This window comes from Ciona intestinalis, chromosome 8 (genome assembly GCF_000224145.3).
Source record: "Ciona intestinalis chromosome 8, KH, whole genome shotgun sequence".
Taxonomy (NCBI): domain Eukaryota; kingdom Metazoa; phylum Chordata; class Ascidiacea; order Phlebobranchia; family Cionidae; genus Ciona; species Ciona intestinalis.
Window position 1 is genome coordinate 5,451,627 of NC_020173.2, and position 11,354 is coordinate 5,462,980.

Below are 11,354 nucleotides of genomic sequence, written 5' to 3' on the forward strand. Positions count from 1 at the left end.
GCAATAAATATATATATTACACGGTTTGTTGAAAAATCGCCCCCACTGTTGTTTGGCAAGCTATGAGCCAAAATACTCCACCTACAGCACCAATTTCACCAGTTGGAAACGCGACAATTTTTGCCAAAATGTCCGGTCCGGCCCATTCTTTTGGGTACTGTAGAACTGCTTCATGTTTATGGAAAAACACGACGTATAAGAAACTGAATCCGATCACCAGGCGCAGGGTCCATGTAATGATTGACTTGATAAAGAGCATTTTGTTGGATGTAGAATTGTTCATCTTCTGTATTTCATCTTTCACAGCGTCAATTTTTCTCTGCAATCTATAAAATTATTAAATTACTCTTCCAAAACAAGAAAAACATATTCATTAATTTATGTTTTTTTATGATATTACACCTGGTAAACTTGGTGTAATAAGTGTAAGTTAAAGCACCATTTTAAGTGAGTGAGGTCCGTCAGCACTGCTAGCCATAGGTCAGTCCATTACCACAAAGCTAAAGCCCTCATGTAGTAAAATTGCGAACCATAAAACACCTTGCATATTTTGCGAACTCGTCCATCATATTAATTCCCCTTTGGTCTTCCAATTTCTGTTTTAAATCAATTTGCAATTCTTTCTTTTGCATTTTAAGCTTTTTACTGATCACAACCATTTCAATCAGAGGTAACAGAACACGAAGTACCACAGGGACCATGGGACGAGCAAAAGACAACATCAAGATTGTATAAAACAGCATGGTTCGAGTATCTAGTCCCACTTGGACTTTCGTTTCTCAGTTTTAACTGAGCCGTCCGTGTTATAAACTTCGTAAACACCAGTGGATTTGTTTTCAGCTGTTGCGTTCATGTAAGCAAGGTAAGACACACAGCCAGTAATGAGAACTAAGCCAATGCCCATAACATATTTGTTCTGTAGAAAAAAAACATCAATTAATTACATTTTAGTTTATTTTGATAAGAGTTAAAATGTAATATGGGACAAAGACAAAAAGTTATTAAAAATAATTACAAAATTTTAATTATAAAGTTTTAATTTCATAAATACTTACGGGTCTGACGTACAACTCAAAGTTCAAAGCACGAAACGCGGTGGTTGACCTCAAGCCACGTAATCCAGCTCCTGGCTCGTGGGGAACCTTTTCCGTCGTATTTCCCCTCTGCTTTGGAATTTGGTCACCGTTTGCGCTTGGTTGCTTGTCAGAACTTGACATATCATAAACACAACTATGATTAGTAAAGCAGTTCCCAGAACAAAAATGATAGTAAGGTTGCTGTTTAAAGTTCAAACATTAGTGAAAACGTGAAACGCCGGTAATAGTGTTTCCAGACAAAAACTTTGCACCTCTTTTTACTTTAAAAAATATGTACAATGTTAAGAAATACAGGGTACACAGATTATATTGGTAAAAAAAGTCTAATAATATTTAAAAATGGTAATAATTTATTCATGTTAACAGTTTTACTAGTTAGATAAAGAGTTTTTATACAAGATGTGCTAAACACTGGGACAATATTATGCTGACGATGGATAGCTGAGATACGTGTTTACCGAATAACTTTTAGTTTTGTGTTGATAAATATCTGATTAAATATTCAATTGTTTTCTTATTATAATGTAAGCTTACTAATTTCAGGTTGTCATCTTATTAATTATTTTTAATTAATATATGTAAAAAATGTCAAAGGGTAACCCACCACCTACAAATCCTCTTTTTTCTCCAATGAACAATATTAACTTTGGAACAAATGCTTTGTTTATGCCTGTGCAAGAACAATCTTCTGCTATTTTAGCTCCAGGTAAGAACATGGTTATCTGATTTTTATGTTATAAAAATTTACCTTTTTTAGCAATTAGGCTAACTATGTTAATTGCCACTTTTATTTTGGTAGTTTTTACCTGAACCATGTTTATAATACCTATTGTTTTGCTGTTGATTCCTTCTCTTCGCTGTTTTAATTAATAAAATCTTTATTACTGTATTCAAAGGATAAAATTTATGTTATGTGTAGAAGATGTGTGGTGTGTTCGCCTATGCTATAACTGTTTTCCAATTATGTTTAACATTTAATGCATTACAGAGACAGATCCAGCAGAAGAAGCAAGTTTCCTCGGCCAATCTTCCACCTCTTACTCCACAGGAGGGGAACAACAACCACAGAATGTTGCAACGTTTACTTTGTTCTCGCAGAAAAATGACAATAATGGAACAAAATGTAAGCTTTTCTATCCGCAACTTTAATTAGGCTACATAATTTAATTTGTATAGTCATATTTTTTTGCACTTATTTTTGTTGGTACTGAAGTACACCCTACATTTTTAACTTCAAATGTTTTTCATAGTCGCTGATCCATTTGCAAATTTGTCTTCTAAAACAAACAGCAAGGAATCATTTCTTTGTACAACTGCAATTAAACTGCTTAAATTTGATATAATTTTTTTTTTTGCACTTATTTATGTTGGTCATGATGAATGGCACTCTACATATTTAACTTTAAGATATTTTCTTAGCAGCTGACCCATTCGCAAATTTGTCTTCTGGAGCAAACAGCAAAGAACCCCCAACTTTCACATCACAATCAGTGTTCACATCTGAACAACAGCAGCCCCAGCTATTTGTTCCACCCTCAGCAAGTCCTGACCAATCAATAAATGAAGAATTCCCCTATTCTACCAACTCACCCTTAGTCAATGTCACAGGGACCCTAACACCTGGACCCAGCCTCTCAGCCCCCGGAATGCTCCCAACACCACCACCTAATACTCAATCCCAAACCCCAAACAACCCGTACGCACGATCTGCAAGTCGTAACAGAACCATGTTTCCCCCCAACCCCGAATTATACAACCCTTCACCCACACCAAGCCCCCAATTCATGCCACCACAAATGACTACCCCAGGTCCCCCACCAGTACAACTTACCCAATCTGTATCCGCTCCAACACAAACCCAAGCCCCCACACCCCCTTTATCTTTTGAAAAGCTCGCCCAATCGCCAGTCCCCCCACCTCCAACCGCTGAAAACCACTACCAAGCTGTAGTACCTCACTGGTTTTACTGCAAAGCACTGACAGATGCAAATAACATCTGGTGCCCATTCTCCTATGTTGACTCACAATACCTTGAAAAGGCAGCCTTGGGTACGTACTACAAACTACTTGCATTTTAGATTAAAATATTCAACTAGATTAAAAAATTCGAACCTTTTTAAAGCAGTGTTGGTTGGAATAGTTAGATGCCTATTTGTATGAAACATATCTAACTTATAAGTTGTAATATTCACTAATGTATGTAGTGCAGGAAATTGTGGGGTGGACCCGCCTACCTTGCAACCCCAAATTTGGGATGAATAACTATATTTACCCGAATAAATAAGTGCAGTAACTATAGAAACTAAGGTAACAAAAAAAAGGATGACTTTTAACCACCTCTATATTTAGATGCAGCAAATGGTCAAGGAAGTGACATTGTTCGAACTGATGGTGGAAGATATGATGTATCAGTAAGCGCACGTGAGCGAACCAGTTTATACTGGGACGAGCCACCTTCTGCTGTGCGTAGATGTACGTGGTTCAGCAAATCTGACTCTGACAGTCGATTTATTCCGTATGAAGAAAGTCTGTCACAAAATTTAGAAGTAAGATGGCAATACAAACATATTACTTACCATATGGGTGAGGTCCTACAAAAAGGCGTGGCATGGGACTTTGAATTTAGACCAGTGTTGGCCCATTACCGCAACAAGCACACATGAAACTTTTTTAAATATAATATACCTGAATGACCTAAGACATATGTATTAAGAATTTCCAGTAAATCAGTGTATCATAGATTTGTAATGACTGATGTAGTAGATATTTAACAAGCGATCATTTCTTGCATTCCAGAGAGAATATCATGAAATAGTCACCAAAGGTTTGTGGCACAAGCAGATAGATCTTGGTCAAGGTGAAATGATGGTGGTTCATAACCCACAACTTATTGTGCATTTCCAGGTAAGATATTTAATTTAATATGTATTAGTATGCTCATGGGCGCCAAACTTTTAAAAATGCAGGGGAGGCAGGGATAGTTGGGTGCAACCTGGTGAAGAAAATTTGACTTATTGGTAGCAACTTTACTATCCAATGCAGTGCAGAAAATTCAGGCTTGGCCTGCCTACCCTGCCACCCCAGGTTTGCTGCCTACGTAAATACAAGCTTTCTATTCTTTAACCCTACAAACAGTTATGACTTGTGAATGATAAAATTTTCTTCTTTGAAAGTTTTTTTTTATATTTTTGTTTTATCTTACAGCCAGTGGTTCCACCCGAGCATGAGTTTGGTGCAGTTCGTGAGAAACAACTTAAGTCAAAAGTTGTGAAACGAGGGATTTCCACAACGGATTTCGCCAGACTTATCCCAGAAAGTAAGTAAATGTTCCATTACATTTAAATAGACAAGATGGTATTTGTATTTACTCTTAAAGAAGCCTATGACTGGTATTTGCATTTTGCCAAACCTAATTACTTTTAATAACACCAGTTCTTTGACTTTTTAGTCAGACCTTTTGAAAGTAAACATTAAAATAACATTCCTATTGCCTTTGACTGTACATTGCGACAATTAGGTCTTGATGTTCTTTTTATAAAATATGTATCTTTAGTGTCATAGACCAATATATCTTTTTATAAAAAAATATTTTATAAAATATATACATATCTAGTGGTCCTTAGTTTAAGGACTCATGATAAAACACATTATTTACCCAGATGAGTGTGGTACACCTGACCACGTGGTGTTTCTGTGTCATGGTATTGGACCCGTATGTGACCTACGTTCAAGAAGCGTGGTTGAATGTGGTAGGTGGTGTGTGGTGGTTGCACAAGCATGGGGTGGTGCTTTCGTATTTTTGTATTTCAATTATTTGTACAGGAGCTGGGAGTGAATATACAATATATATATATATATATAATTACTTACATAAATTCTGATATTTGCACCTACATGGAGTGATACTTTATTACTTTGGTATTTTCATTTTTTAGGGTTATTTTTTCAAATTCTTGTAGCGTACTGCCTAAACAAATGTGTTAAAAATTGGAAACCGTTTTGAAACTTTATTAAATTTAAACCAATTCTCATCTCCATGTACAAAACCCTGAAATTACTGCATTTTCTGCTTCACCTTCATGCATGGCTACCAACCGCAACCACCTTTCAAGCCTATCCTTAAACTCTTTTGCACGTTACTGTTAACCACAGCCAGTGGCGCAGCTAGAGGATTCATTAAAAAAAAATTTAAAAAAAAAAAAAAAAATTTTTTTTGAAACTACCTTTAATTTTTTTTCTGGCTGCGCCACTGACCCCAATATCTACTAACCAAAGGTGAAACAAGCGACATTGGAAGCTTAGTGATGGTTGCTCATGGGATAGGGGAACGTCATAGTAATCCATCCACCACACTAGTTCAGTGTGGTGAGGAATTTATCAAATTAATTCAGTTTTGATCCGGTGCTATGCAAACATAAACGGACAAAATTCAAATCCAACCAATATTATTAAATTAATGTATAATTGGTTAGCCTTGATTTTGTCTATTACGTTTTTATAGCGCCAGATCCGAACTTAGCTTTATTTCTGTTTCATTAACATTCCTAATGTAAACTTTAGCCAATTAATTCGTTTTAATTTTTTTGCATGTAATTTTGCACCAAAATATAAGCCAATACTTTATTTAATTTTTGCATGGAATTGCATGGAAAATTTGTCTAAAAAATTATCAGTGGTGCAGCTAAACATATGGTGGCAATTTGTTATAAGAAGTATGGTAGTTTTTGTTAAATGGGTGCCTAATAACATAACTTCCTTTTTAAAATAAAACAAAGATTAAAGACGTGATCCACTGTAACAAAGTAAAAGGAAATGCACATACTCAGATACAATACTAAAACAATGGTAACTTATCAGTACCATTTCTGAAACATGTTTTTATACAGTTGATGATTTTCGTTCGATCCATTTGAGTTTACTTCGTTCTCACTTTAAACAAGGGTTGGAAAGTAAGAAGGTTCACAGGATTGAGTTTCTACCGATACATTGGCATCGTGCATTGCATGGAGATGCCACAGGGGTGGATAGGTGTGTAGTGTATATAACATAGCAGAAATATGAACATGTATATGAACATTGGTTCTGCAGATAATTTCAGTACAAGTGTTATCTAATAGGGTGGGAGAAGATAGGACTACTTTTCATTCTATTTTCACATCCCATTTGTTAGTAAACAAAGAACATTCAATTTCCATTCCATACGTACATCGTAAAGTTGCCTTTAAATTTGGGAAAAAAGCGATAAACAAGACGCTTTTCTTAGGATTACACTTGTATCGGTTAACCGGTTAAAACTGAACCGTTAACCAAAAAATGGGAAAATTCATAGCCCTAATAGGGATATTTGGATAGTAGAATATTTGGTAGTTTATCATATGTGACTTTTTCTAACAAAATGCCTCATTATTCCAGAAACATTCGACGCTTGACACTTCCCAGCATCTCGCGTCTCCGTCACTTCACAAACGAAACACTCCTTGATATTCTCTTCTATTCAAGCCCCGTGTATTGCCAAACAATCGCCGAAACAATCGGAAATGAAATAAATTCACTCTACAAACTTTTCCTCTCAAGAAATCCAAATTTCACCGGATCTGTATCTCTATCTGGACACAGTTTAGGTTTGGCATTCATAAAAAAAACTTTATTATAATGGAATTCCACTATTGACTAGCAAATGTTTAAAAAAAAAAAAATTTTAGTGATTTGATAAAAAAAATAGTTTAACAGAAAAGTATGATTTCATTAAAGACAGTCTTTTGGTGTGTACGTATGTTTAAACAACATTAATTAGTTTTTTAACAAAACTATTCCAAAAAAAACTATTATAAGACCATTATTTTATGGTTACACATATTTCATGAATAGGAGTTATTTTAAACTGTAGCACATTCCAACCAGTATAAAACCTGTGCTAACTTACCAGGTTCTCTGATTCTTTTTGACTTGCTCTGCCACCAAAACTCTCCCATCATTCCAAGCAATCCAACTCCAAACCAACCATTCCTGCCATCGCAAACCAATACAACACTTACGGAGCCGACAGACTCACTTGGTGCTTCATTCAACGCTGAAGCAACACCCCAGCTATCAAACAGCAACAGTATGCACTCACTAAGTGAAAAGGCAGAGGAACCTCTAACATTGGTACAAGCATTAGAACAGCTCAATCTGTCGAACTTTCTTAACAAATTTGAAGCAGAGGAAATGGATATGGATGCACTGGTGAGTGTTGTGTTTTATCTACTGTGGCACAAAATATCACAGTTTTTTAATCTGCTGCATGTCATTGGCACTGATTTTCAAGTTGCCTTACATTTACGCACAACGAAATTTCAACATATAAATAGCACTTTAATTAGTTGGTGCAATACACAGTTACCTCCCCCAAGAAGAACAATCCAGTGAGTGTTATTTGATGTTCATGCTAAACAATATTCTAGTAATTTAATATCTACCATGCCAATGCATTATCACATACCTTTAAAATACCTTAACGTTTTCCTCAAGTTATTTAAATTAAGTTTTAACTTATAAATAGCACTTAAATTAGTTGATGCATTTTTACTGACTGTTTCAGCTAAGTCCTAGACACATTCCACTTGCTCTCTCTACATTCAAGCATATGCCGGTGCTTTTACATGTTTTTAAAGTAAAAACAAAGAAATTGTTGTGTTTTAGATAGCATTATTACCTATTTCAACAAACTGATAAAATCTTTTTTTGATGATACTTTATTGATAAAAGTCCTCTTCTTCCAGTTAATGTGCTCTGAGAGCGACATCAAGGACATCGGACTTCCGATGGGTCCTCGGAAGAAACTGATCGGATTCCTGAAGGATCAAAAGGATAAAGAGACGAAGAGGAAAGAGATTGAAGCGAAAGTTGCTCTGGAATCTCAACTTTTACAACAAACAGCTTCAACCATGCTGCCGAACAAAACTTTGGATGTTCCATCTACTCCAGGCCTGGTAAAACAAATTCTAATTATTTTATGTGTTAACAGAATTAATACAGTAGGGTTGGGGAAGATGGGCCACCTTTTTATTCTATTTGCTCATTTTGTAGTAAACAAAGAACATTCGAAGAATTATAAAATCGTAACCTCACAACTCCAATAGAGTGTTGTTAATTGTCTAAAACACGATCAAAATACCTACAAAGAATAAAATTCAATACTAAATATATAACCCACAAACCCCTATATTTAACATAGGAACAAATGGAATCCTTCGGAAGTTTTTTATCAGCCGCCACCAACGTGCATGTAGATTTCCAGCAGTTTGACAGCGGTACTGGACAACCTGCTGTTCGTTATCCACAACTTGACTTCCAACCTCATTCTCTATTTGCAATGGGATCCCCTATTGGTAAAGCCTTTGTTTTGTGCTGAAATGTGATGACTATTAAGATATTACCTCATCATATTAGCAGTGATTATCATATATGTCGATACCAAGTGATTACAACCTTTAGATGAACAATTGATGCCAACATTTTGGGCGAATTTGTTGTTGGGCAAGATACTTCACAGCAATTACTCCAACCCAGGAGTTCCTTACAGGTGGTCAAAATTGATGGCCACACATAGAAAACACCAAAAAAACAATGATTCACTTCACCCACAAAGTTACATACGTGGTAATCGGTCACGAGGTGTTTGAAACAACACCCGTGTTATAACAACTGTCAGAAAGGCTAAGCTAGTTAAACGTTCATTCAACTAAAAGTGTCTCCTCATCCCCAGGTATGTTTCTTACTGTTCGTGGAATCTCAGAACTTGGAGAAGATTTTGTTTTCCCAACTTGTCCAGGTTTTATTAATATTTTCCACCCAGTAAGTATGATACGTTTTTTGGGTAAAATTTTCCAAATTTTACCTAAAAATTTATCTGTTCAACTTTTTTGCTCATCTAACTAAAACAAATTGTTATTTTAAAAAAAAAACATTTTTGTTGGTGGAAAATAAATAAAAATAACAAATAAAAATAACATACTTTTTTTCTAATTTACTTTAAGTTTAAAAGAACTTTTTCAGTAGTCTAACAATTGTTTTCAGTTTGATCCTGTAGCATATCGAGTTGAGCCGTTGATCAACCCCGATGTTAACATGAAACCTGTACTTGTTCCTCATTATAAGGGAAGGAAACGGCTTCATCTTGGTAAGGAACTAGAAATAGCATAACATGGTTTTTAATTATCTATTTAAATAATTTGAAATGGATATGTGTAAAAGGTTGGTAAGGAACTAGAAATAGCATAGCATGGTTTTCAATCATCTATTTAAAAATGATAGCAAAATCATGTTATTTAAAGAACAAAGAGCAGGAAAACAACAGCAAAACAACAGTTGTTAAAAACACCATGGATAAAAAGTGTGGGGAAGATTGTCAGTTTAAAAGCATGGCTGTTGCACCCAAAATAAATAAATTTCAAATGCTTTCTTGGGTTTACATCCTGCGTGCAGAACCCTTTTTGTCCAGAAATGGTATTTTATTCTATGTGGGTTATTGAGAACCTAGGATCTAGGATCTAAGCCAATTTGGCCCATTACTGCAACGCTCTTTTGCTGCTTATGTATTTCATTAAATTACCCCATACTGTGTATTTGTTCCATTACCCTATACTGTAACCTTGTATTTTTATATCATTTTCAGAGTTACGAGATAGTCTTGGCAGAATGGGCCAAGGGCTCAAAGATGGGATTATGAAGTCACTCAAAATCGCTATCGGAAGTATGCAGAAATTTGCTGAGTCACATTGGCAGAAGGGACAAGAAAACATTAACGCAGAAGTGAGTCAGCATTTATGGAAAACTATTTTCAACAATTAAAATATTAAAAAAATGTATACGCGGACTCTAAATATGTAGTTTTTGATTTTTATATTTTCTTGGTTAACTCAGCCGGTGGGTGTTCACTGTTCACTTTATTTTGTATTGTTTATGTCGAGAACTTAACCATGAAAAAAGTTTATAATTTTTTATAGAAATCACTTACTTTGTCACAGGTTGAGCACGAAGTTGAAGAAATGACGCATCGATTGATGAAAGAACAACAGGATAAAAATGACAACGAAGATAATGGTAACTATTATGATATGCAAGTTGTTCGGAAGTCACTGTGCACCTACATATTTATTAACGGACATAAATATGACAATTATATAAAAACATTAACTCTGACCATGTTATTTATTATCAATCTTTATTAAAGTAGTAACTTGTAAGCGGGCACGAGGTGTATGAAACAAAACACCTGTGTTATAAAGACTGTCGTTTTCTAGCCACACGAGGATAAATGGGTTAAATACGTGATAACGCATATAGGCAGGCACAGAGTGTATGAAACAAAACGTGTTACAACGACTGTTGTTAGCTTGCCATGCCTGTTAAATAAGTTACATATGTGGTAATTCGCAAGCAGGGCCATGTATAAAACAGAACGTTTGTGTTTTAAGACTGTTGTTGCCCTGCATAGAGAGTTAAAGAAGTTACATTCATTATATCTATACTAGCATCAGTGACATCAGACATCGCCCAACTGGACGTCGGTCTTGGTCGATTAAACGGTGGGAAACGTATTGACTACGTTTTGCAGGAGAGACCACTGGAAAGTTTCAATGATTATTTATTTGCATTTCAAAGTCATCTATGTTACTGGTGAGACAATCTTGGTATTAATAATGTTATTTGGATTAACCAAGTCTATTTTGCCTTTTTTTATTTTTATCTCTTTTTATTAGATATTGATATAGTTTCAAAAATATTTTTTCAGGAATTTATTTTCGAATATTTTTTCTGTTCTTAATTCCTAATTGGGCTAATGGGTTTTTCTCAAATCCCCTTTTTGCATTTGAAATTACTTATAAATTTTCAAATTGTTCCTATAGGAACAACGAGGACACTGTTTTGTTGATGATGAGGGAAATTTACGACTCGATGGGAGTCAAATCTGACAGCCAGCAAGTGAAACCACCAGTTAATACAACCCCTGAAATACCGCCACCCCCCATGAGCACTATATCATTAAATTAGACAAAGCTGTCTCCTGTTTACTATTACATTAGTATAAAGCTAGGCTTGACCTTGTATCCTATACTTAAAACCATATAATTTTAACTCTATAGTTCTTCATGTTTCAGATGATTAAGTATTAATATCTAGACCCTCACTGCTTTTTGGTGGCGTAGTTTCAAATTGGTGATAGAAGAATGAAGTTTTCTCTGTCTTTCAAACTTAATGTGCAATTAATATGCT

General features: G+C 35.2%; 3 protein-coding genes across 6 annotated transcripts in view; 2 read left to right on the top strand and 1 right to left on the bottom strand.

The window, feature by feature from the left end:
- On the bottom strand, positions 1-1,541 carry LOC100175393 (small integral membrane protein 8). Of its 2 annotated transcripts, none has more exons than XM_026835381.1 (3): positions 1,056-1,091; positions 541-916; positions 1-326 (listed from the first exon to the last, which is right to left on the bottom strand). In XM_026835381.1, the coding sequence occupies exons 2-3, from the start codon at positions 741-743 to the stop codon at positions 17-19; spliced, it is 513 nt and encodes a 170-aa protein (XP_026691182.1). In that variant the 5' UTR covers positions 744-916; positions 1,056-1,091; the 3' UTR covers positions 1-16. The 2 variants fall into 2 exon arrangements, with proteins under 2 accessions (XP_026691182.1, XP_002129180.4); XM_002129144.4 differs by having other exon boundaries at positions 267-326; positions 1,056-1,541.
- Positions 1,542-1,626: 85 nt separating this feature from the next.
- LOC100177711 (phospholipase DDHD2) lies at positions 1,627-11,289 on the top strand. Of its 3 annotated transcripts, none has more exons than XM_026835377.1 (19): positions 1,627-1,803; positions 2,086-2,220; positions 2,517-3,146; positions 3,447-3,643; positions 3,894-4,001; positions 4,302-4,413; positions 4,757-4,846; positions 5,373-5,462; positions 5,984-6,125; positions 6,510-6,718; positions 7,024-7,322; positions 7,859-8,068; positions 8,314-8,467; positions 8,845-8,933; positions 9,156-9,258; positions 9,754-9,890; positions 10,106-10,181; positions 10,613-10,757; positions 10,988-11,289. In XM_026835377.1, exons 1-19 carry the CDS (start codon positions 1,683-1,685, stop codon positions 11,130-11,132), a joined length of 3,192 nt encoding a protein of 1,063 aa, XP_026691178.1. In that variant the 5' UTR covers positions 1,627-1,682; the 3' UTR covers positions 11,133-11,289. The 3 variants fall into 3 exon arrangements, with proteins under 3 accessions (XP_026691178.1, XP_026691179.1, XP_002129072.1); XM_026835378.1 differs by having other exon boundaries at positions 2,520-3,146; XM_002129036.4 differs by lacking the exon at positions 5,373-5,462.
- A 19-nt stretch (positions 11,290-11,308) lies between these two features.
- LOC113474444 (phospholipase DDHD2-like) overlaps positions 11,309-11,354 on the top strand; it is a 1,528-nt gene continuing 1,482 nt past the window's right edge. The window contains exon 1 of the mRNA XM_026835509.1: positions 11,309-11,338. Coding sequence (XP_026691310.1) covers positions 11,309-11,338 — 30 coding nt within the window. The remainder of the gene's footprint in view (positions 11,339-11,354) is intronic.